Here is a 24,615-nt window from a genome sequence, read left to right on the forward strand (position 1 = left end):
TTTCTTGTTTTCTATTTGATTCTGCAGAACAAATCAGTTTTAATCACTGGAAATAGAATTAAGTTGGGCATAGTTATTATGAAATGTTTTTTGAAATTATGCTTCTGAAATCAAGCTGTTACAACCAACCTGTAAGACTCATTATTTAAAGTGGTGCCAGGTTCAAACTATAGGGAAGAAACTGATGAGATTGGAAAGGATTGACTCAGAAGATATCTGTTCCTGTACAATATACATGAAATTACTTGTAAATCATAGCCTCTGCTGTTCTCCCTTGCTGGCAGGGTAGGGTATGGAAATTTCAGAGTGAGTTTCAGCTCACCTTCTGATAGGGCTATCTTAACCTTCACTGAGAGGAAAATATTATTTCCCAGCTCCACAGCACTTTTCATTCCACTTAAATTCTCTATCTTAGGGAAGCAATTGTGAGTTTCAAAGCAAATCAAGCTACGTTCCTCCTGTTGACAGTTGGTTCACTTTTTTTTTTCCTATGCATGGGGAAATTATTATGAATTTTGAATAATCAAGTAAATGCCTCTGTCTTCTTTAGACTATGATTTGTTAATTCTCAGATTTTCTAATTAATTAATAATTAGATTATTAATTCTTGATGTTTATCTCTGGTAATACTGTTCTCCTGAAAAGAAACCATACTTCCCCCAGTGTATTAGGCTGTTGTGATGTGGCCTTTCTTTTTTTTTTTGGCTGCACTGCACAGCATGTGGGATCTTAGTTCCCTGACCGGGGATCGAACACGCTCCCCCTGCATTGCAAGGTGGAGTCTTAACCACTGGACTGCCAGGGAAGTCCCTGATGTGGCCTTCTAAGTTTGTTATAGTAAAATAAGTGGTTTATGTAAGTACTAAACACATGCCAGATTCCTCTTTATCTGTTTATCTTATGTTGTAACATACCCCCAATTTTTTCTCTTAAATGTACAGCTATGCATGAGAGAACTGAATGCTGTTTATCTACCTGGGACATTTTAGCTTCATGATATCAGCCTCCTTTTATTTCTCTCATTGCCTGTCATTTTTCCTTTGTTGCAGTCTTTAATATTTTATTCATCCTAAAACCATTTACTGTACCACTTTGGCCTTTTATCAAGCAATCCAAAAGTTTACCTCTGCACAGGGCAGCTAGTAATTTTAAACCAAAAGTTACTACTTTCCCATCTATGGGAATGGTATAATCAGCTACAAAACAAGGTTTAAAGATAGTTTTGCCCAAGCTGGTGTTTTTAAACAGATGAAGTTGGGAAGTTCCTCAGTTTCTCCAGAGTTGTGTTTTCAGAGTAGTCATTTTATTTTTCGACTTGAGGGGTTGTGGTCCTAGCATATTAAGTTGAAGTTCAAATATCTCTTGAGTTTAAATCCAGAGAGATTTAGAATGGCTGTGTTGTGGAGTTCTCCTAGGTTAGCCTGTAAAGTTAGTATGAAATCCATGTGTGTCTGACGTCTGAATGGAATTAGCAAAGCCAGGGACATTTAGTGCTCCTTAATATGACTTTCTGCCCATCTCACCTGTCCCACAATGTCCTTGTGAGTCGGAGAGTTTCCAGGAGGACTCCCCGTCGGCCACTGAAATTTATGGTAAGAGTTGATGGGAAGAGACCCGCTGCGGGGGAGGAAGCCTCTCAGGGAGTGGTGAGTCCATGCGGGTTAGTGGGCAGCCTGGGTAGGGGCATTCAGTGAGGGTGAACTGTGGCGAGGGTGTGAGGAATCCGGGGATTACTGGGTGCGGGAGAATGCGGGGCCAGGGATGGAGCTATAGGTAGGACAGACTGGGGCCCAGGAAGTACGGAACTGCAGAGACGCGCGGCCGAGCGGAGCCTGGGCTGGGAGGGGGCGGTCGTTTGGGGGCCGGGCCCCGGGTAGAGCTGGGGGGGGGGGCACGCCGTGGGATGGAGGCGCGGGTACCTGCCTGTTGCCTAGTTGGAGGCCTCGGGCCGATAGGGGGAGCTGTGGGCTTGGCGGCCCCGATGCCGCGGGCGCTTAGGTGGGACCGCGCGTGCGCGCGGAGCGGCGGACGTATGCCGGGGTCCGCGCAGAGCCCGAGCTGAGACTGCGGGCGGGGGCCGAGGCGCCGCCCATTGTCCCGCCCCCCCGGGACCGCCCATTGTGCCGTGACGCTTGCACCGCCCTCGCGGCCTGGCGGGGGAGGGGTGACCCGCGCCGCAGCCAGCGTCGCCGCCATGGATCTAGGTGGGTGTTTGGTTCCTCTGGGCCCGCGTGGGCCGCGTTGAGCAACCGGCGACCAGGCAGTGCTGAGTGGGCCCGGGCTGAGGGAGACCTCCGGGCCGGGGAGGGGGTTGGGAGGGCGGGGGTGTCCTGGAGACCGGAGGTTGGGGGGCCGGGCTCTACCCGCCGCTCTTCCGCTCGCCTCTTGCCGGCTCCAGGCCCCTTTCCACGTGAAGGGGCCAGCGGATGTGAAGTTAGCGTTCGCGAGAGTGGACAGGTTCGGGCACGTGCTTTGGAAAAGGCCGGGCTCCGGCGGCGCCCCGGGGAATCCCGTATCCCCAACGATCTCATTTATTGAACGTCTACTAAGTTCTTGAGTAAGCATCTGACGCTCTTGAGGTCCTCGTGGATAAACGGGGATGATGATACCGTATCAGCCTCACAGAGTTTGGGGGAGTTTTCACTGAGATCACGTGTGTACAGTGTCGAGTCCGGTGCCTTGCGCAGGGCTAGCGTTCTTCAGACCAGCAGTTGTGGGCACGGGTTGCAGCAGCCGAGGCGGCAACGTGCGTCTTGATTCTCCAGATGCCAGGTCTGGGAGAAGGGAGGGGAGAGCTGGTATAAATCGGCGGCTCCTTGCCCAGCCTCCCCCGCTGCTGGATGTGCTCTTAAGGGTATAAGACCAAGAGGCTGTTCTGGGACAGCTGGGGTGAGGCTCCCCAAAATGTGCCAGTATTAGTAGGCTGTTGAGAAATGTTCTGGTCCCTATCCCCAGCCATCTCTTCCGTGGTGGAAAGGTAAAGTTGGAAGAGTTTGGAGCCCTGCAGCTGTGGTGATCTCTGTCCCAGCCCACTGCTTTGCAGTTCCAACAACCTGAGCAAATTGTTTGAGTCTTAATGTTTCCATCTCTAAAACAGGAATGGTTCTCAAAATGTTGATCTGATGATGCAAAGATACACATACCAACTAGCACAGTGCCTGGTACAGAGTAAGCGCTTAAACATAAGGAGCGGGCACTCACAAGCGCCAGTTAACCATTCGTGATAAAACACTTGGGATTCGCCCAGCCATTAACTGCTTCTGGGACTTACTCCTTCAGGTGGCATGAGTATATACTTACCGTCTCTGGAAGGTGGGTCTTGGGGGCCAAACATCTCAGCTGAGCGGGTAGAGCAAAAAAATTAAATTTACAGAGTCAGAAGGGAGCCTTTTGGGGGGCCCTGGGAGAGCAGCCTGAACCAGAAAGAAAGGCCAGAACCCCCAGGGAGACCTCTCAGCAACCTGGCTCTTCCTGGGAGTCTGCCTCAGCCACTGGGCACCAAGATGGATTGCCTTCACCAGTGGGTTGCATAGGAGTGCTGTTCCAGATGGAAGGGGTAGGATAGTCTCCTGGCCCGTGAAAATGGGGAAGCTGTGTTCTTGGGGGCCTGGGAAAGGGGAGAGGGGTTAGGAACATTGAAGAGTGAGCAATGTTTGTACGATGATTTAGTTTCTGGGCCAAAGGAAATATACCTAAGAAAGACATGTCCTGTTTCTGAGCTGGAGGAGGCAAAGAATCGGGACAAGATTCTGGTCCTGGCAACAGTGGAAAGGTTTGGGAGAACCAGCGTTTATCGAGCACTTAGGCTCTTTGTAGCCTGATTCTTTTTTTGCAGTACGCGGGCCTCTCACTGTTGTGGCCTTTCCCGTTGCGGAGCACAGGCTCCGGACGTGCAGGCTCAGCAGCCATGGCTCACGGGCCTAGCCGCTCCGTGGCACGTGGGATCCTCCTGGACCGGGGCACGAACCCGTGTCCCCTGCATTGGCAGGCGGACTCTCAACCACTGCGCCACCAGGGAAGCCCTGTAGCATGATTCTTAATTGTATATATCTTACCTAACCCTCAACAGCCCTGGAAGATGGGATTGGGAGCCAACAGTGGGTGTGGACCCAATGCCAGGGGCTTGACTGTATGTATTATTTGATCCTCAGGGTCATAATGTGAAGTCTGTATTATCCCCACATATGCAGAAGTTCAGAGAAGTAATCTGTCCAAGATCACACCACTTCCCCCCACCCCCCACCGGTACGCGGGCCTCTAACTGTTGTGGCCTCTCCCGTTGCGGAGCACAGGCTCCGGACGCGCAGGCTCAGCGACCATGGCTCACAGGCCCAGCCGCTCCGCAGCACGTGGGATCTTCCCGGACCGGGGCACGAACCCGTGTCCCCTGCATCAGCAGGCGGACTCTCAACCACTGCGCCACCAGGGAAGCCCACACCACTTTTAAATGGCTGAGCTAGGAGTTAAACCCATGTCTAATTAAACATCCCAAGATGCCTTCCTTGCTAAGTCTGTGTCAACTCAGGGCTCACTGAAGAAGGACTTTTCTGAATCTAGTACAGTATTTTTTTCTATCTACTTTTTGGCTTCTACCAGAGAACCAGGACCATTAGTAGCTTATTCTCTTTGATGGAAAGACTGTGGGAATTGAACTGTTTCCCCAAAAGGCAGAACGTTTGAAATCTGTTTCCAAGACAAGGCTTTAAGAGAAAAAAGAGAAGCAGGGCTTGTCTGAGTGCTGCTGTGCAGACAGTCCTGGTCCACGCCCTTCCTAGTCTGTATTGGTACTTAGAAGCTCAGTTGTCAAGTCCTGCAGTATGTACTTGGTGGCCGCTGTGGTTTGGTACTGTCCTTGTGCTCTCTCTCTTGCTCTCTCTCAGCCAGCCCTTCCCCAAATCTTCTGCTGGCCCATCCTTTGCTGGAGGGCCTTGCCTCTGGGCAGGCTCCTTCCTGAGTCACATTTCAAGGTTGACTTTCCTCCTGAGCTTCAGCCCTGTGTTTCCATTGCTGGAGGACGTTTCTACCTTAATGTTCTACCTCAAACTCCAAATGACCAAAACGTATCAGTGTTCCTTCCAAGCACATCTCTCGTGTTCCCGGTTTGCAGTAGTGCCCGTTGTCTTCCCAGGTCCAGGCTAGAGAGCTTGGGAGTCCTTTTTTATTCCTCAGGTTAATCCTTTGACTTCAGCTCTGCAGCGGGTCCTAGAACCGTCCCTTCTTCCCCCCTCCCACTGATTTTGTTCAGAACCCTTTTCATCTCTAACCCTAATAATGACAGCCCACTGACCAACTGCTGCCTCTCCCTCTAACCTCTGCTTGCTGTTCTGAAAATTTTTCACCACATTCTATCCTATTGGACTTCTGTTTGTGCAGGACCTTTGAATATCTGTGAAGAAATGACTGTTCTACATGGGGGCTTCTTGCTGGCCGAGCAGCTGTTCCGCCCCAAAACACTGGCAGAATTGACCAAGTCTGACTGGGAGCATGTCGGGCGGCCGATTGTGGAGGCTCTGAGGGAGATCTCCTCTGCCACGGCCTGCTCCCAGCCCTTCGCCTGGAAGAAGAAAGCTCTGATTATCATCTGGGCCAAGGCTCTGCAGCCCTACCCTGTCACGCCTTCTGACACTGAAACCCTGTGGCAGGAAGATGTGTTCTTCTCCGTGGGCAACATGATCCCCACCATCAATCACACGGTCCTCTTTGAGCTGCTTAAGTCCCTGGAAGCTTCCGGACTCTTTATCCAGCTCCTGATGGCCTTGCCCGCTACTGTCTGCCGTGCAGAACTAGAGCGCTTTTTGGAGCACATGACGATTGACACTTCTTCGAAGGATGTGGCCTTCTTCCTCGACGTTTGGTGGGAAATGATGAAGCACAAGGGCAATCAGCAGGACCCCCTGCTCTCCCAGTTCCGGACAATGGCCCATAAGTACCTGTCCTCTTCAGATGAGTTCTCCCACCCTCCAAAGAGGTTTAAGTCCGACCCGGATGTGTGTCCTACCATGCCCCTGCTGGGCATGCTGCTCACTGGGCTGAAGCAAATCCAGGATAGGATCCTGTGCCCCGGGATGAAGTGTTGCACCTTGGCCAACTTGGCTGACATGCTGACCGTGTTTGCACTGATGGAGGACAACCCCCAGGAAGTGTCCGCCACTGTGTATCTAGACAAACTGGCCACGGTGATCTCCGTGTGGAACACGGACACCCAGAACCCATATCACCAGCAGGCACTGGCAGAGAAGGTGAAGGAGGCAGAGCGGGACATCAGCCTGACCTCACTGGCCAGGCTGCCGAGCGAGACGATCCTCGTGGGGTTCGAGTTCCTGCGCAGCCTGCTGCGGGAGTGGCGGGAGGAGCTGCGGGCCACGCTCGGTGGCAGCCAGGGGACGAGCTACAGCAGCTACCGGCTGTGCGACAGCCTGACCTCCTTCAGCCAGAACCTGAAGCTCTACCTGGACACCGCTAGCCTGTCCAAGGAAGAGAGGCAGGTGGCCTCTGAGCTGGCGGAGTGCGTGGGTGACTTCCTGAAGGACACGAACAGGGTGCTGAAGAACAAGGGCTTCGAGAAGGACATCACTGCCTCCATCGCCATGGCCATCATTGAGCAGAAGTTGGACCGGCACATGGAAATGTGCTACATTTTCGCTTCTGAGAGGAAGTGGGCCTTCTCGGATGAGTGGCTGGCCTGCCTGGCCAGCAGCCGGGCTGTCTTCCAGGAGCCCGGCCTGGTGTTAGAGCTGCTGGAAGCAGTGGTGGACGTCAGCGCGGCAGACGGGGCTGTCCCCAGACCCCAGATCAAACAGGTCATCGACTTGATCCTGGAGTGTCACGCACATCTCTCACTGCCAGATAAAAATAAAGTTCTCTCGGGCGTCCTGCTCTCCTGGGGGCGCAAGGGCCTCTCTGAGAAGTTGTTGGGTCACTTGGAGGGGTTTCAGGAAGACCTCAACACGACTTTCAACCAGCTCACGCAGAGCGCTTCTGAACAGGGCTTGGCTAACGCCATCGCTTCTGTGGCCCGCCTAGTCATTCTGCACCCGGAGGTCACGGTGAAGAAAGTATGCAGCATGGCCGTGGTCAACCTTGGCACCCACAGGTTCCTGGCTCAGATTCTCACCGCCTTCCCCGCCCTCAGGTTCGCGGAAGAGCAGGGTCCAAATCCCTCCACGACAATCGTGGTGTCCTGCCTCAAAGAAACAGTCTGGACGAAGTTCTCTACACCCAGGGAAGAGAAGCAGTTTCTGGAGTTCCTGAGATGCCTGGTGAATCCTGTGAAGCCCCAAGGGATTCCAGTTGCTGCTCTTCTCAAGCCAGATGAGGTGCTAAAGGAATTCGTCCTGCCTTTCCTGATGCTCGACGTCAAAGAGGTGGACCTCAGTCTGAGGATCTTCATCCAGACCCTGGAAGCAAACACATGTCTAGAGGAATACTGGCTGCAGACCTGCTCTCCGTTCCCACTCATCTTCAGCCTGTGCCAGCTCCTGAATGGCTTCAGCAGATACTGGCAGCTCCCCAAGGAGAAGCGCTGCCTCCCCCTGGACGGGAAGGACCTGGTGATCCACATCCTGGAGCTCCTCTGTGAGGTGGTGTCAGCTAACGCCGAGACCTTCTGCCCGGACACCTGGGTCAAGTCCCTGTCCTGGCTCCACTGGAAGCTGGAGCAGCTGGACTGGACTGTGGGCCTGAGACTGAAGAGCTTCTTTGAGGGCCACTTCAAGTGTGAGGTGCCAGCCACGCTCTTTGAGATCTGTAAGCTTTCTGAGGACAAGTGGACCTGCCAGGCCCACCCCAGGTATGGGCCCGGCACAGGCCTCCTGGCCTGGATGGAGTGCTCCTGCATCTCCAGCAGCATCTCTGAGCAGATGCTCGCCCTGCTGGTGGTGGATGTGGGCAACCCTGAGGAGGTCAGGTTGTTCAGCAAGGGCTTCCTGGTGGCCCTGGTGCAGGTCATGCCGTGGTGCAGCCCCCAGGAGTGGCAGTGCCTTCACCAGCTGACCAGGAGACTGTTGGAGAAGCAGCTCCTGCATGTCCCCTACAGCCTGGAGTATATTCAGTTTGTCCCTCTGCTCAACCTGAAGCCCTTTGCCCAGGAGCTCCAACTCTCCGTACTCTTGCTGAGAGCTTTCCAGTTTCTCTGCAGCCAGAGTTGCCATAACTGGCTCCCTGTGGAAGGCTGGAGCCATGTGGTCAAGCTCCTATGCAACAGCCTGACCGACCTCCTGGACTCTGTTCGGTTCATACAGTCAGTTGGCCCTTGGGCCCAAGGACAAGAGCAGGACCTGACCCAGGAAACCCTGTTTTTTTACACCCAGGTGTTCTGTCACGTTCTGCACATCATGGCCATGCTCCACCAGGAGGTGTGTGAACCACTGTATGTTTTGGCCTTGGAGATCCTCACCTGCTACGAAACCCTGAGCAAGACCAACCCTTCTGTCAGCTCCTTGCTCCAGAAAGTAAATGAGCAGCACTTCTTAAAGTCCATCGCCGAGAACATTAGCCCCGAGGAGCGGCGCCAAACCCTCCTGCAGAAGATCAGCAACTTCTGACCTTTGTGGGTCAGGAAACAGCTGGGCCTCAACTTGGCCAGGTCTACGGGGGCTACAGCTGAAAAACACAAATTTTTCGGTTATGTGAAATTGTACACAAGCCCAAAAATCTGACGACATTGTAAAGAAAATAGTTTCTTAGGTATTTGTAACTTACAAATTGTAATAAAATTCTCTTTGGAGTTTTATCTTGCCTCTTTTGAGACTTTCTCATCAATAGTCTAGGCTCATCAGTACGCTCTGAAATTGGGCGCAGCCAGTCGTGAAGATCAAGTCAAGTCACTGGGCTTCTCCACCCTAGGATCTGGCAAATACGTCTAAAGGTGAAACCACCCGGGTGGACTGACTACAAGGTACGTGTGTTCTGTTGCACTGAAACTCTCTTTAAGAGTCATTTCGCCGTATCTTGGAAAGGGCAGGAACTAGGAAAGGGACTCTTTCCTGCTACCAATTGGCCATGTGATTTGTGTGCGTACAAGGCCTGCAACCAGTGTAAAAGGAGAGGGTTGGACCAAGAACATGAAATGTTGGGTGGGTGGGAGGGAGGTCAGTGACCTCAGGAAAATGGGTCTCTTCTGAATCGAGGACTTCTGCCCCACAGTGTTAGCTCTGTCCATTCAGTGGATCTCAGAGGGGCTGTGCTGATACTGTGGTAATCACTACAGAGACGTGTTTAAAGGACGGGTGTAATTATCTTCTGCCTGGGGTGGGTTGTCATGGGTTGGTTGGTTGGTTGGTTTTTCTGTTTGTTTTATTTATCTATCAGGTCTTAGTGTGGCAAGTGGGCTCCTTAGTTGTGACTCGCCAGCTGTTTTAGTTGCGGCATGCGAACTCAGTTGCGACATGCATTTGGGATCTAGTTCCCTGGCCAGGGATCGAACCCTGGCCCCCTGCACTGGGAGCGTGGCGTCTTAACCACTGCACCACCAGGGAAGTCCCGGTTGTCACGGTTTTGAAGAACATGTGGGAACAGGGAATGGCGTGTGCAAATGCGTGCCCAGGATATATTCCAGAACCGTGAGGACTCGTTAGTGAAGTGTTTAATTGGGAGGCAAGGAAGGACAGCTCCGTACCCCCCATCACAGCGAGGCAGTATTCAAGTTCCCTCCGCCCGCACCTAAAGTGGGCTGGCTCTGTCTGCGGCCTACAATTGGGTTTCCACCCTCCTGACTCCTAGTTGGGATTCACCTGGGAAGAGAAGAAAGGGCCTAAAGTTACGTGACCACTGGGCTAGAACTCTAGAACTCTGCAATGTACTCTTGGCACCGTGAATTACAGAAACATGTTAGAGTGAGGTATGAGCTAGGCTCTGCTGGAGGCTGAAGGCATTCACACACCCCCTTCCCCTGCAACAGCCCACCTCTGCCAGTTACACGGAGAAGAACACAGAACAGAAACAATAGCACACAGCAGCCATTCAAGTTGGTCACAGGACAGGTCTTACCAGAAGTCGGCGTGGATATATTTCACAAATGAGAATAAGTTGGAAAATATTAGTGCAACTTAGTCACCACAGGGGTGATTTATAAAGATATACGGATAGTAAACAGTAAAAAAAAAATTACAGCATTTTGCTTTTTAAATGGCACCCATTAAAGACTGAAATAGTCAAAATTTGAGACACTGTTACACACTCAGTACTTTAAAAGTTCACAGACAACAGTGAATTAAAAGGCACTTTTAAAAATCTAGTTTTTCACTACTGCTTGGGAAAAAACTTCATGGTGGCAGTTTCTAAAACCCATCCTTGTCGTTCAGGAGCAGTTGGTGTTGGCACCAGAGGATCCTATCTGTAAATGGTGGGTGAAGGAGTCAGTCCACAGAACTTAATTTGGCCAGGGCTGACTTGCACTTTTGCTCTCCAGCCTTCTGTGGCTAAATGGCAGTAAGTCAGATAGGAACAGACTTTGGGCCACGCTCTGGCTTATCAGGAGGCAGTCTAGATGAGACATCTCATGGTTGGGATACAGCAGTCCGTTCTGCTTCACAGGATAAGGACAGTGTCAAAGCGGGGTTACCCAGTGAATAGCTCGGTAGCCATCATTTCACTTTACCCCTATAGTTTTTAATAAGAGCCTCCTGTGTGTGTGGATATGGGGAAAGCTGGGCTTGAGCGACATGCTAAAAAGGGAATCGTATCTGTGACTGTTGGTCTAACCGAGTCAGCCTGCAGAGGTGCTGACCTGTTGGCCTTCCTACCTACTCAGGTGCTTCAGGTTCCCATCCCTGCCATCTACCCCACCCCGCCAGTGAGACTTCTGATCAGAAGTCGGTAGGCAGGAGAATTCAATGTTGGCACATGGATGAAAGGATGAGGCAAAGGACCTACGGGTTATCTAGTAAACAATAAAAAAACTACCTACCCACAACGATTTTCCCAGGCCAACATCACAGGAAAAGAACCAAGCATCACTTGCTTCTGCTGGCCCAGTATGTGTGGATACTCCCTGAGTGGCTGGAAAGGTGGGGAGCCACCAGTATGAGGACCAGGCAGGTGCCCAGTTCCTTGTCACCTTGGTCCACCTATCTCCACACCCCATGCTTCTGCCTCCAGAGCCCTTGAGATAAGACCCAAGGAAGGATCCTTGGGCTTCACATTAAACCACCTTGCTGCCAGTGGAGGTCTGATGGGATCCAATAGTTGTTACTAAGGAAAAAGTGCTTTTGCAAAAGGGGCAGGTTAGAAACGGGAGGTGACAGGAATATTCTTTAGAGAAACTCTAATCCCTCTGCTTATCAATACCCAAAAGGCTGAGGCCACCCAGGGCACAACCTGCAGTTTGGTCCACGGGGATACTGAGTGGAGGAGGCGCCCTCACTGCCTGGCTCATGGAGCAATTAACCATCCTTTTTGGCTGGGGGAGCATCAAAGAGCCGGACTGCCTTCTTGCACAGCAGAGAGAACCAGTAGATCTGGGGAGCGATGAGGAAGGCGTTGGCCACATTGCAGTAGAAAGGAATGTGGAACGGCACTTGGAGCAGGCTCAGTCCCTGCTGCTGGCCATAGGACCAGTACATGAAGGGGAAAAGGAGGATCCGACATGAGAAGAAGGTGGTCAGCGTGAGGATTCCGTTCACCTTGTACAGCAGCGTGTGCTGCTGCTTTAGCTGCAAAAGAGGGAAGGAGAGCACAGGGTCACTTTCAGGGAATGACTAGCCTGAGTCCCACAACGGACAGGCCAAGCGTCTCCTTTTCGGACACTTGTAGAAAAGATGATTGAGCACTGCCGTATTTGTATATGCAGAGAGCCTCATACTGTTTCCAACAGTGATGTGAAATTTGATCTAAGCCACCCAGCTGACAGGAGCACAGGAACGGTGGGTTAGAGAAACTCTGACCGGGAAAAATATATATGAAGAACCGGATCAAATTTGAATCAAATGTACAATTTTTCAATCCCACTGGCTCGAAAGACCAACTGACCTTTAAGTCTGTTCAAGGGTCTCCTACCCCACTATCGGTAGCACTAAAGAAGTTTCTCCAAACCCTCTTAATCTACCAAGGAGAAGCAGAGTCTGTTCCCTCGGCACTCTTTCTGCCACTCCTTTCATACGTGCCTGAATCAGAACTCTGCCCAGCGACACAAACGGAGTACTCAGTTCTGCCATGAAGATGCAGCCGACAAAGAAGTCCCCAAGCTCTCCCCTAAGCCTCTGCAGAGGAAAAGAGGAAAAAGGGAAATAAGTAATGGAGGTTAAGGAACCACCGGAAGGAAAATTCTAACTAGGGCTATTGAAAAGGGTAACCCTGAGCAACCATGCAGGGAAATGGAAGCGCTAAACGGGCCAGTGCAGACCAGTTCACACCGTGCAGCCTCCATAGCAATGGCACTTGGAATCCTCATGGTCCAGAGGCAACTGCATCACACACTGAGCTTTATCTAGAATTTCAGTGTCAGCCAAAAGGAACTCTGCAGCCCACTTTTGGGTATCCAACTGAGTCATGCCAAGGGCAGGCACTTAAGCCAGTTCAGTTCCACGAAATATGCACCAGGGCCCATGCCTGATGTTAGGGTCCCCAACACAATCAAGAGAGACTTATTAAAGAATGTCATGCACTCTACCTCTCCTTTTATCCTTTCAAGAAAGCAGTATAGGGAATTCCCTGGCGGTCGAGTGGCTAGGACTCGGCACTTTTGCTGCTGTGGCCCAGCTTCGACCCCTGGCTGGGGAACTAAGATCCCCCACAAGCCACAAGGCGCGGCCAAAAAAAGGAAGCAAGCAAGCAGTATTGGGACAGCAGTTCTGTCTCTTAGTACCACCGAGCGAGGTACGTAAACTCGTAGAGCCCCAGTTTCTTCATCTATGGTATAGGGCTAATAATTTCTAATTATCATTTCTAATTATTTCTAATAATTTCTAATGATTAGAAAGCAACAAATTGTTTTTAAGTTTTTTTTTTTTGATGTGGACCATTTTTAAAGTCTTTATTGAATTTGTCACAATTTTGCTTCTGTTTTATGTTTTGGTTTTTTGGCCGTGAGGCATGTGGGATCTTAGCTCCCCGACCAGGGATCGAACCCGCACCCCCTGCGTTGGAAGGTGAAGTACTAACCACTGGACCCCCAGGGAAGTCCCCAAGCTACAAGTTTTTAAATCAAGCACCTGTCACCTGGTAGGCACTTTGCAATTACTAGTCTCCCCTCTGCATTCCCATTTCTCTTCCTTGCTGGATGAGTTTTTTTAATGGGAAAAAATGGATCTGGGGAGAAATTATGAGGCTATTTGCTTTGAAAATCTGTGCTTTTGTGACATCAAAATAACGCAAACAGCCCTCTCTGGGCACTATCAGAGCAAATAACCAGTTGATGGAGCTACTCTCATTTCTTTAAAACAATTTTTATGTTGTTTTGTATTATATATTGGTTTTATATTGTATGAACTAAAGGCAGAACCTTTGACAAACGCTCGGGTATCACAGAGGGCTGGGGGATTGCCAGTAAAGAGGATCACAGACATTTCAGATATAATTTCTTTCTACACTGTGGCAGCAGCTGGCAGGAGGGCAGTGGGGGCAGCAGGAAAGGGGAAGAAAAGGGGGCAGTCTGACAGTTGGGACACCCAGTTCAACAGGAGAAATGAGTGGCTGAACCTACTGGTGCCTGTCCTGGGAGGCCATTACCTGTGCGACCGGCACAAGGACAAACAGAATAACTGCGTGGTGCGTGATCATGAGGCGGTTTTTACTTAGGAAGTTTCGAAAAATGGTGAGGGGATGTTTGCTGCTCTGGTCCCTGGTTCGGTACCACTCACAGAGGTACATGGCGTAGGAGTCATAGATCATGTATGGAATCAAAAACCAGACATACTCTCGGGCAAGCCAGTGCCTGAAAGAAAGCATATGGATGGTCCAAGAAGTAATTATGGATATCCGTTATGAAGGCTCACAGCCAGCCTCTTCTTAAACACATCTGCATCAGCTTTGTACTTAATCAGCTGTTTTTACTCCAGATACTTTACAATGAACATGCTGAAGCTGACAAATAAGGAGAGTGAACAACTTTCTCTAAATTACAGGGCAAACTCCTAAGTGTCAAAGGTAGAAAGCAAGGATTCACTCAGCACCATGTGTTTCAGCGACTTGCCCTCACTATTTGTCTGGTTTAGCTACTCATTTGTAATGGATTTTCTGGTACTTTGTGATATAAGCTGACTTTGATAGATATCTCTACCAGTGATTCAACAGACCCACCAAGAAACAGGTTTGGAAAGTGACCCAAATCCCAAACCCAGTATTTCCAGTTTACTCAGTTGCTCAATAGTTGGGACATTACTCTTGAATGTTTGCAATCCCACTCTAGGGAGTTTCCAGGAAGTAACCCTGGCCACTTTCTTTACAATACTATGGCTAAACCCAGTTTCATTCAAGAAAAATATCTCTGGAAATGAGCCCAGAGCTCAAGGACTACCTTACAATAGATAGATACCAAAAGAGAAGCTAGGACAAAAGACAGTGTTCCCATTTACTTGTCCAAAGGGGTTGAATCAATATTTGCTGAGTCAAAATGATCGTTTATCACTGTCCCAGAGCAGATTAGAAGGTAAGTCTCTACAATTTCCAAAATTTTGTTTCCCAAATAGTCACTCTACAGAAAATCTACATGAAAAAAAAAAAATCTAAATTGAAATTATGTACTATCCTGGGAAGGATTAGACTAAGTCAGCAAAGTTTTATCAAGCATCCATGTGTTAGGTAGAAGAAACCATTTAGTTTTATGGTTCTTAAACTACCTGAACATCAGAATCGCCTGCAGTGCTTATAAAGGGCTCCACCTCTCAGAGACTAAACATGGTGTGTCCAGGACCTCAAATCTGTATTTTTAACCTTGTCTTCATTTAACCTAAGGAGCCAGTCCACTGAACTGCAACATTGGGACTATAGAGTGCCATTCACATTTCTGTTCCTGAATGATTCCACACTTACCACAGCAAAACTAAATAATGAGTCAGCAGTGAAATAGGCAAACAAGTAATGGCAAACTTAATATACATTCAAGGTAAATTAATTAGCCAAGTTCCAATGAGGCAAAAAGATGCAATATTTATTCTACTGCCCATCTGTGGTCTCCATCGCTTTCTTGAAGCAATCCCAAAGTAAAACAACTATGAAGAGCAATTAAAAACTCATCTGAAACATAACTGACCTCTCCCCTTGCGTGGAGCCTAGGGTTTTAAAATTTTGCACACAGTACCAATTCAATAAGATGCGAAATTGTGGCTGTTAGTTGAATTCCCTTTAGACTTACCGGCAAGCGATCTGGATTATAATCTTAGCTAGCACTAGCCTGGACCTTAACTTTTTTGGTTTTTTTGCGGTACGTGGGCCTCTCACTGTTGTGGCCTCTCCTGTTGCGGAGCACAGGCTCCGGACGCGCAGGCTCAGCGGCCATGGCTCACGGGCCCAGTCGCTCCGTGGCACGTGGGATCTTCCCGGACCGGGGCACGAACCCGCGTCCCCTGCATCGGCAGGCGGACTCTCAACCACTGTGCCACCAGGGAAGCCCGACCTTAACTTTTTCTATAAAATGAAGATAATTTTTTTTTTTAAAAAAAGATAATAATCCTTGTCTTACTTTCCTGATGAAGTTATTGTGAAGATTAGAAAGTTAAAAGTATGAGAGTACTTTTAATTGTTATTATTTTTGGCCACACCACGCAGTTTGTGGGATCTTAGTTCCCAGACCAGGATCAAACCCAGGTCCTTGGCACTTACTTAAATGTAAGTGAGCTGTGTGGCCAAAAAAAAAGGAAGCACTTACATTGAGAAATAGGGATCTGGGTCTCTTTAAGGAGCTGATGAAACCCCTGGCCCTGCATCACACCCTACAGATAATTTGGGAAGATTCATAGACACCCCCTCCTACCTACAGACATTCTATATGAAGGCCTAAAATTAAAAGACATAGAATAGAAAAATATTTGGATGTACAGACTGTGAACCCCAAAAGGCTTTTTTTCCCAGATGATTAGGTGCCTTTAGAGCATCCCTGTGCATCCATGTAAGTTGAGGGCACAGAAGGTGGTGTCTGTCTCTATTTTGCAAGTAGAGCATGAATCTAAGGCATAAAGATATACAAAAGGAGGACCCTAAAAGCCAAACTTAGATTTGCTACCATGCTCAAGCCACTAAGACACATGGCTTCTGAGGGGAGAACACAACCGTGCTACAGAACTGAAAGCTAATTGTGTGCAGATCTCTTCCTGAAATGTGTAGCAGCTGCCTGCTGCTTGCCCTCAAGTGCCGTGGGGGCTGCATCTGTCTTAGCTTAATCTCTGCAAAGGAGGCAGGTTTCAAGTTTGACCTGACAAACCGGGGGCAGTGAGGGAGCTTGCTGCACCATCAGGAAATGCTCAATTCAAATAAAAATTGAACCCAGCTGAGAAAATGCTGTTAGTCTTTGGTGTATGCAGTCAAAGTCACTTGACCTATCTTCTCTCAGCATCTACAATTCATCGCCAATAACTGGTTTTCTCTAAAAAAAAAAAAAAAAAAAAAAAAAGGCAAAAGAAAAGCACGAAAATCTTGATGGCAGGGTTAATCCCAAATAAGAACCAGGCACTAAATTTGCAGGCCACAGTGAGATAGATGCCCCTCTCGGCCTCCCCTCCCATTCCATTCCCAACAGGTGAAAACCAGGACACATAATAGAGTAAACATGAGAAAGGGATTAGGAAAGGCTATTAACTTTCCCTGCACATATGACAATTGCTCTTCAAGTTAACTGTGAGGAGGAAAGGGTGATTCTAGGAAGACAGGTAAAAAAGGATGGCTTTGAAAGGATGGCTTTAAAAGGGGTGGGGGGGCACTGTTACCCAGGTCTAAATACCATACAAAGTAGACCAGCCTGGTCGCTATAATTTGTTTCACTGAATGCACATTTCCTGTCCTGCCTGTGGACCGAACTTTCACACCCATTCGAGTCAGTTTTCTGAAAGCTCCAGAAAACTCTTCATCACCTTCATCTTTCAGAGGAAAGACAGGAGCAGCATTTGTAAGGAAAGGTGGTGGATTTGTTCCTTTCCATAGCAGGGCTCTGCTAACCACACATCCTGTCTTGGCCAATGAATGCTCCACAGCAGAACCCCAGGGAGACCATTTAAAAGAACCAAAAGCCACACTTCCACTTCTGAAGAATTTTCACATTTATCTATCGCATAAAGAACCTGGATCGTTGGACCACACTGTCCTCTAACACGCCACCTTAAATCAGACTCAGGCTCTGTCATGGTCTAGCATTTCTTCAGTTTACTTTCTCCTAAGCTGGCGGTGCTAAAGGTGAGGAGAGGAGGAGGGAACTAGTTATAGTGCCCAAGTTTCACCCATTAATCAGCTGCCTGACGGCACATGCTGATAAAGAACTAGGACCTGTGAGCCACTCAAATGCGGAAGCTTCGAAAAAGCCCAGCGCCGTGATCGGTGTAGCTTTCACCTGGCATTGGATGTTACCTGTCGGTGATCACGTGGCTACAGGAGCGGATGATGATGATCCCAGACCCGGTGGCCAACACAGCCTGCACTGAAGAAACCAGCCTAACGTGCGACAGAAAAGAGAAAAGGGGGGAGGGGGGACGGAAAGAGTGCTCAGTCCAGTCCCATGGACAGCATGAAGCCAGAAAGAACTCTTCAACCTGACTTCCCCAGGCCGCCAGGGCGCCGAGGAAAACGGTAGGGCCGCCGCCGCGCTCCCGACTCCCAAAGCAGCTGGCAGATGTCAGCCTCGGAGAGACGTCCCTCCCGGTCCTCATCAGCGTGGGCAGCCCCCCACCCTCCAGCCTGCTCCCGCTCCACCCTCCTCCGCCTCCCTCCCTCCGGGGGTAGGCTGCACAGGGTCCTCGGAGCGCTCCGGCCCGCGCCGTGGACTCGGCGAGGACCCGGGAGGCGGCCCCCTCGCTTCCTGTCGTCCCCTTTTTCCGCCCTGGGCTCGGCGTTGGGCAGGCGCAGCCGGGGCGCGTGGTCGGGCGGTGGCGCGGCCTCGCCCCGTACCTGGTGCTGATCAGCACGCAGTCGTTGTGGGTCCAGGCGGGCCGCGCGCGCCGCAGCCCCCAGGCGCAGAGCCCGAAGAGCCCCGGGAAGAGGAGCGAGCCCCAGGCCAGCGGCAGCAGCATGGGTGCTCGGGCTCGGCCGCCTAGCTCGGCGCCCTCGGCGTGGCTCAGTCGGCTCCGCGCGCGCGGCTCCGGGACTGACGCGGCCTGCCCGCCCCTATTTCTACCCTCCGCCCTCCGCCCCCCGGCCCCGGCCCGCCGCGACTCCCGCAGCCGCCGGGCGCTGGTCCCGAGCCCGCGGCGCCACTCCCCGCGTGACCAGGCCGCGGACCGCGATAGGAGCGGGCTGGCCGGGCGGGGCGGGGTCTCGCCGCCACCGCCCCTGGGCCCCGAGGCTTCCCCTGGTTTCCCGGCCGGCGAGTAGGCGGCAGCGGGAGCTGCTGCCCGCCGGGCCCCGAGTGAGCGGACGTTGCTTCCCCGACCAGCGGCGCGCGAGTGGCCGCCGCCGGGCCGAGGCCGTGGAGGAAGCCCCGAGGCTCTCGGGGCTTCTGTTCCGTCACCGCTGACGCCTCCCCCTCCCTCGGGGACCCGCCTGGCTGACGAACTGCCCCGCACCTGCCCACCGGGCGAGGGAGGGGAGGTGGGGGGGGGGCCCCGAGAGGGCCAGGTAGGAAAAGGCTCCGGGCCTAGACCCCCGACCAGCAGGGTGGGGTGAGCCCGCGGGGCAGGGGCGTGGTCCGGCGCGAACAGGGCGGTGGGCGTCTCTCCAGGCGAAGGAAGGAGAGGGCGGGTGGGCTTGAGGCTGTCTGCTCGCCTGACTTATCTATGAAGCACTCTCGCTTCCAAGTGGGAGGCTTAAGGAAATGGTCGTTCTACCGGCCAGAGATGGCTTTTCCACGTCCTGCCAACAGCCGAAATTTCTCCAGAGGAGCATCGATCCAGCAGTTCCTCTCTCAAGCCACGCATCGAGGTGGAATCTCACGGCTGCAGACTTCCCGTGGTATTGCGGTACTGTCTCTAGGCTTTGGATCAAGGTGCTGTCCCGTCTTGGTGACTGTTTTGTTGTTGTTGTTGACAGCGTTGTGCTTACTTCAAAGTTCTTGGGCCAAATGCCCTGAACTTGGGTGGGCAGAATCGAATCATTTTCACTCAGCACCACTCACATGGCACCAATACAGTAACTTCAGTATTACCGGCTTCTCTTCTCTTGGGACTTGCCAGAGTTTTACTTTGGTCTGTATCTTCCTCAGCTTACAAATGTGGGGGGAAAGACAATTCATTTATGTCTACAGCAATTGAAAGGTACTGTGGGTCTCTTCAAATCACCATCATGCAAAATGCTAACCAAAGCCCCATAAGAGTACTTTGGAACAGCTGGGCTCAGCCTCCCTGGGCCAGTTTCCTCATTTGTGAAATGAAAAAGCTGAATTACAAGTTCTCTTTGGTTCTTCCAGCTCAAAATTCTTAAGATTCTATGACTTTCATAAGGTAACTTTCTTTAGATGTCAATGAAATTTCTCTAAAATGGCAGTTGCTGGTGTAGAAGCCGATGTAAACACAGCTTTTAACGTCGTTGTATATGTGGTTAAGGTGAGGGATTTAGGAAGCAACATTAAGGAAGCAGAAAACCCAAAGAAAAGTCTGATATTTCTTCCACTTAGGGCAACATCTCTAACTCCCCAATTCACCAGTAACACCCTTGGTGAAATAAGAAAGATACTTCAATTTGGTAGCAAGATATCTGGCAAATTAAAAGCTTTCTGTATATTCACATTTGCATGTGGGTAAAGGACAGCTATCTTCCATTCTCTTCAGAACAACAAATCCTTCTGCATTGCAATTTCTACTCCCTACCCGTTTATCCCAGTCACCTCTGGCTCCAGCTTTTCCGGAGAGGGACAAGTGGTCACAAGTCCTCCCTGCCTTCTCTTCTTAAAGGGATCAGCAACATGCATCAAGGATGCCAATACTTTCCAGTGATGGGAACCAATCTACCCCCATGCAAGAAGTCGTTCGTACAGCTCTTAAGGAGCCTATGAAATGACAACAAAACAACAGATGTTTCATGCATAGAAAATAACCAGTAAAATCAGTTTCCAACACCATGCTCATGAAGTCACCAGAATGTTTAGGTTGAACCACCAGAAGGGCAACAAGCATAAAGTGAGCCCTGGCTTTTCAAGTGGGCAAATGATAAAGTCAAAAAGCATCAAGCTTTTTTTTACACAAACTTCTACTCACCCTTCAGAAGTCTTGAGTCAAATGTTTCCTCCTGCAAGAAAGTTTCAATTTACCTGTCTCTCCAGGCAGGTTTATAAGTTCATTTTCTAAACTGCCTTTGCATTTGAGTAGTGAGCAAGTTGGTTTTTATTTGTATGCGCTTTCCTTGAAACAGGACCATGTCGGGAATTCCCTGGCGGTCCAGTGGTTAGGACTGGGTGCTCTCACTGCCAGGCCCGGGTTCGATCCCTGGTTGGGGAACTAAGATCCTGCATGCTGTTTGGCGCGGTCAAAAAACCCCCAAAAAACAACAACAAAAAAAAAACCCTCAGAATCTTTTTGTTTTGTTTCCTAAGTTATACCTGGCACGTTGCAGGCGCTCAAGAAATGTTTGATACTTTTTAAAGCTAATGCTTATTGAGTGCTTACTATGTGCCAGGTACTGGATCCAGCATTTTGCATGAGTTATCTCATTGGTTCCTCACGAAAAATCTGTTGTCCTCACTCTGTGTGAGTGACTGTGTGTCTGCAAAATGAGACCCAAAGCAACTAAAATATTGCTAAGGTCACACTGCTGGTAGCAGAGTTGGGATTTGAATTCAGTCTTTTCTGCCTTCAAGGTCAATGTGCTTAATGACTATTCTGCCTTCAAACTTGATAAGCAAGGAGAGAGTACATAATTCTTTTTCACAATGTGGTTTCTGATTAATAACCACTGTTCCTAATTGTTTACCCATAAATATAAATGTGTGGGGTGGAGTTAATGGGCTCTGATGCTGCTATTATTAACACCATTTTATATTTATATATAACTTTATAATTTTTTTTTTTTTTTTTTTGCGGTACACGGGCCTCTCACTGTTGTGGCCTCTCCCGTTGCGGAGCACAGGCTCCGGATGCGCAGGCTCAGCGGCCATGGCTCACTGGCCCAGTCGCTCTGCGGCACGCGGGATCCTCCCGGACCGGGGCACGAACCCGTGTCTCCTGCATCGGCAGGCGGACTCTTAACCACTGCGCCACCAGGGAAGCCCTAACTTTATAATTTTTCAAAGCACTTTACATGTATTATCTCACTTGGTTCTCAAAATAACCCAGTGAGGTAGGTGAACATATTATTTTCATTTTATAAATAAGGAGACTTAGATGCAAATGGTAAACTGAATTGCCACCCTACGAAGTGGCAAGTCTCAAATTAGGACCCTGGACTCCTGATTCATGTTCCAGGGTGATTTCAACTACTTCATGCTGAGGCAGACAAAGAGAAAGAAAGTGATGGCCGTTAATGGAACATCACTCCCTTCAGGCTACCATCAGCAAAAGCCAGACAGCATTTCAAGGAGGCAGCTTGCTCTCAGGACTCAGAGTGTGGCCAGGAGGAAGTTAGTTGCCTTCCTTTTTTTTCCCCTTGTACTTTGCATTCAGTAACAACACCTGATCAACACCTTTCACTGATACCCGCATTTGTGTTTCCCCTCCAGACTGAATGCTCCTGATGGGCAGGTGGGGCCTATCTATCCAGGAGGCAGCCATGGCAGCTCCAGGGTTAGGAGTAGAGGACCTGAGTGCCCGTTTTGGCTCTGCTACTCAGAAGCTGTGTGACATGGAGAAAACTACCTACCCTTCCCTGTAAATGGGGGTTCCTCTACCTAACTCACAGGGTGGCTGTGAGAATTAGGTGAGATCTTTTCAAAAATACATGTAAACTATATGCAGGGCAGGGACTTCCCTGGCGGTCCAGTGGTTAAGACTCCACGCTTCCACTGCAGAGGGCGCAGGTTCGATCCCTGGACCAGGAACTAAGATCCCACATGCCACCTGCGCAGACAAAAAAAAAAAAAACTATATGCAGGGCAGAGGCCAGGATTATTGTTCTTTCTCTTGGTATCCCCACAGCACAGTTACTTGCTGGTAAGCTTCTCAATAAACATCTATTGGGTTGAAGATGCCCTAGGCCTGCCTTAGCCAGCTTCCAGACTGCAGCTTCTTCAGTTATATCCTGGACTATTTGCAATAGCAAACTGTGAGTCCGAGAAGCAGTCACACCCAAGCACGTGGCTTCTGCAAACAGTGGCCACAGCTGCACACCACAGGAAGGTCTTTGCTTTTGTACACAGTGATAATGTTCCCTGTCAATAAAAACCATAATTTACACAAAGAGCTGATTATATAGTGCTTGCCTTTGTGTACTGCTCTGTTTTTGCAAAGTCCTTTCACATACGCGTTTCCTTTGCTATAAATGCAAAAATTTGCTTGTTTGCAGATGGCTACACCTAACTAAAAGCAGAGTGAGTCCTACAAGCTTAAGAAGTATTCAAGGGCTTCCCTGGTGGCGCAGTGGTTGAGAGTCTGCCTGCCGATGCAGGGGACACGGGTTCGTGCCCCGGTCCGGGAAGATCCCACATGCAGCGGAGCCTGTGTGTCCGCAGCCTGTGCTCCGCAACGGGAGAGGACACAACACTGAGAAGCCTGCGTACCGCAAAAAAAAAAAAAAAAAAAGTATTCAAGGACATTAATCCATTAAGGAAATTACCTTTGAAATGAGTTAGAACCAGCAAATTGCTGTGAACAAATTCAGCTGCCTTCCTAAATCATCAGGTCAACAATTTTCGGTGTCTTCATGTCTCATAAGTAATTCCATAAAAGGTTGATTTTGCTTACCTTAACTTATATGATTTCTTCCTTTTTTTTTTAGTTTTTTGGTCATAAAAGTAATACTTTAAAAAGTAAAACCTGTGCAATATGGAAAATAATAATCATAATGCCACCACTGAGAGATATTACTCTCAGATTATTAACATTTTAGTAGAATTCTTCCTAGTCTTCTTTATATGCATTTATTATATATTTCATTGAGATCATGCTTTAAATTAATTTTTTAAAAATTATTTATTTATTTACTTTTGGCTGTGTTAGGTCTTCGTCACTGGTCCTGGGCTTTTCTCTAGTTGCGGTGAGCGGGGACTACTCTTTGTTGTGGTGAGCAGGCTTCTCACTGCAGTGGCTTCTCTTGTTGCGGAGCATGGGCTCTAGGCGCACGGGCTTCAGTAGTTGTGGCACGTGGGCTCGGTAGTTGTGGCTTGCAGGCTCTAGAGCGCAGGCTCAGTAGTTGTGGCGCACGGGCTTAGTTGCTCTGTGGCATAAGGGGTCTTCCCGGACCAGGGCTCAAACCCAAGTTCCCTGCATTGGCAGGTGGATTCTTAACCACTGCACCACCAGGGAGGTCCCTTTAAATTAATTTTGAATATTAATATTTCACTTATCATAAGCATTTTCAATGTTAAGATTTTCACAAACCTCATTTTTAATAAGTCAGAAGTGATTTGATATTTAAATTATTGTAGATTATATTTCAAAGTGGGTTTTCACTGGTTTTGAAAGAAATTCTTGGGGTGAGAGCAGGTTTGTTCTTAGACACATCCTGGCACACAAACGTAGACAATGGCTTCATCCTTTCTGGTAACTTTATCCTTAAAAATATTAAGATTCTCATCCTTACTAGCACTCTCAGTTTCTGTTTTTAAAGTGACATCATAATATCTATAGCAACCCCAAGCTCCTATTTAAGTATCTAGTTTTTTCTTTTTATAGGCTGAGCTCTATTAACCTATGTAGTAAACTACAGTTATGTAGGCGCTTGGTACTTAAGAAATAAATGAAGGAAAAGCATTCCTGTGAAGCTAAGTCTGTAGTGTCTTGTGCCATGCACGGTCAATCTCAACGCCAAGAGTTAATTACAGCTCAGCAAGATTGTAGGTGAAAACTGAAAGGCCGGAAACTAAGAACTAGCATTCAAAAAGATACATGCACCCCTATTTTCACAGCAGCACTACTCGCAATAGCCAAGGCATGGAAACAACCTAAATGTCCATCTACAGATGAATGGAGGAAGAAGGTGTGGTGTGTATATACAGTGGAATACTACTCAGCCATAAAAAAGAATGAAACCATGCCATTTGCAGCAACATGAATGGATGTAGAGATTATCATACTAAGTGAAGTCAGAAACAGAAAGGAAAATACCATACAACATCACTTACATGTGGAATCTAAAATATGACACAGGACTATCCCTGGTGGTGCAGTGGTTAAGAATCTGCCTGCCAATGCAGGGGACACAGGTTTGAGCCCTGGTCCAGGAAGATCCCATATGCCACAGAGCAACTAAGCCTGTGTGCCACAACTACTGAGCCTACGCTCTAGAGCCCACGAGCCATAACAACTGAGCCCATGTGCCACAACTGCTGAAGTCCACACGCCTAGAGCCCGTGCTCTGCAACAAGAGAAGCCACCACAATGAGAAGCCCGTGCACTGCAACAAAGAGTAGCCCCCGCTCGCCACGACTAGAGAAAGCCCACACACAGCAACCAA

At 49.3% G+C, this 24,615-nt stretch overlaps 2 protein-coding genes across 4 annotated transcripts; one reads left to right on the plus strand and one right to left on the minus strand.

Moving 5' to 3' along the window:
- The first annotated feature begins 2,194 nt into the window (after positions 1 to 2,194).
- On the plus strand, positions 2,195 to 8,723 carry GEMIN4 (gem nuclear organelle associated protein 4). The gene is made up of 2 exons (XM_065897718.1): positions 2,195 to 2,204; positions 5,374 to 8,723. The coding sequence occupies exons 1-2, from the start codon at positions 2,195 to 2,197 to the stop codon at positions 8,541 to 8,543; spliced, it is 3,180 nt and encodes a 1,059-aa protein (XP_065753790.1). The 3' UTR covers positions 8,544 to 8,723.
- A 1,266-nt stretch (positions 8,724 to 9,989) lies between these two features.
- Positions 9,990 to 18,287, minus strand: TLCD3A (TLC domain containing 3A). Of its 3 annotated transcripts, XM_065897426.1 has the most exons (5): positions 18,028 to 18,287; positions 17,491 to 17,574; positions 13,666 to 13,870; positions 12,102 to 12,197; positions 9,990 to 11,651 (listed from the first exon to the last, which is right to left on the minus strand). In XM_065897426.1, exons 1-5 carry the CDS (start codon positions 18,147 to 18,149, stop codon positions 11,382 to 11,384), a joined length of 777 nt encoding a protein of 258 aa, XP_065753498.1. In that variant the 5' UTR covers positions 18,150 to 18,287; the 3' UTR covers positions 9,990 to 11,381. The 3 variants fall into 3 exon arrangements, with proteins under 3 accessions (XP_065753498.1, XP_065753500.1, XP_065753501.1); XM_065897428.1 differs by lacking the exon at positions 12,102 to 12,197 and having other exon boundaries at positions 11,382 to 11,651; positions 18,028 to 18,149; XM_065897429.1 differs by lacking the exons at positions 9,990 to 11,651; positions 13,666 to 13,870 and having other exon boundaries at positions 12,140 to 12,197; positions 18,028 to 18,149.
- Between the last annotated feature and the right edge of the window lie 6,328 nt (positions 18,288 to 24,615).

Source organism: Phocoena phocoena, chromosome 19 (genome assembly GCF_963924675.1).
Source record: "Phocoena phocoena chromosome 19, mPhoPho1.1, whole genome shotgun sequence".
Classification (NCBI taxonomy): Eukaryota; Metazoa; Chordata; class Mammalia; order Artiodactyla; family Phocoenidae; genus Phocoena; species Phocoena phocoena.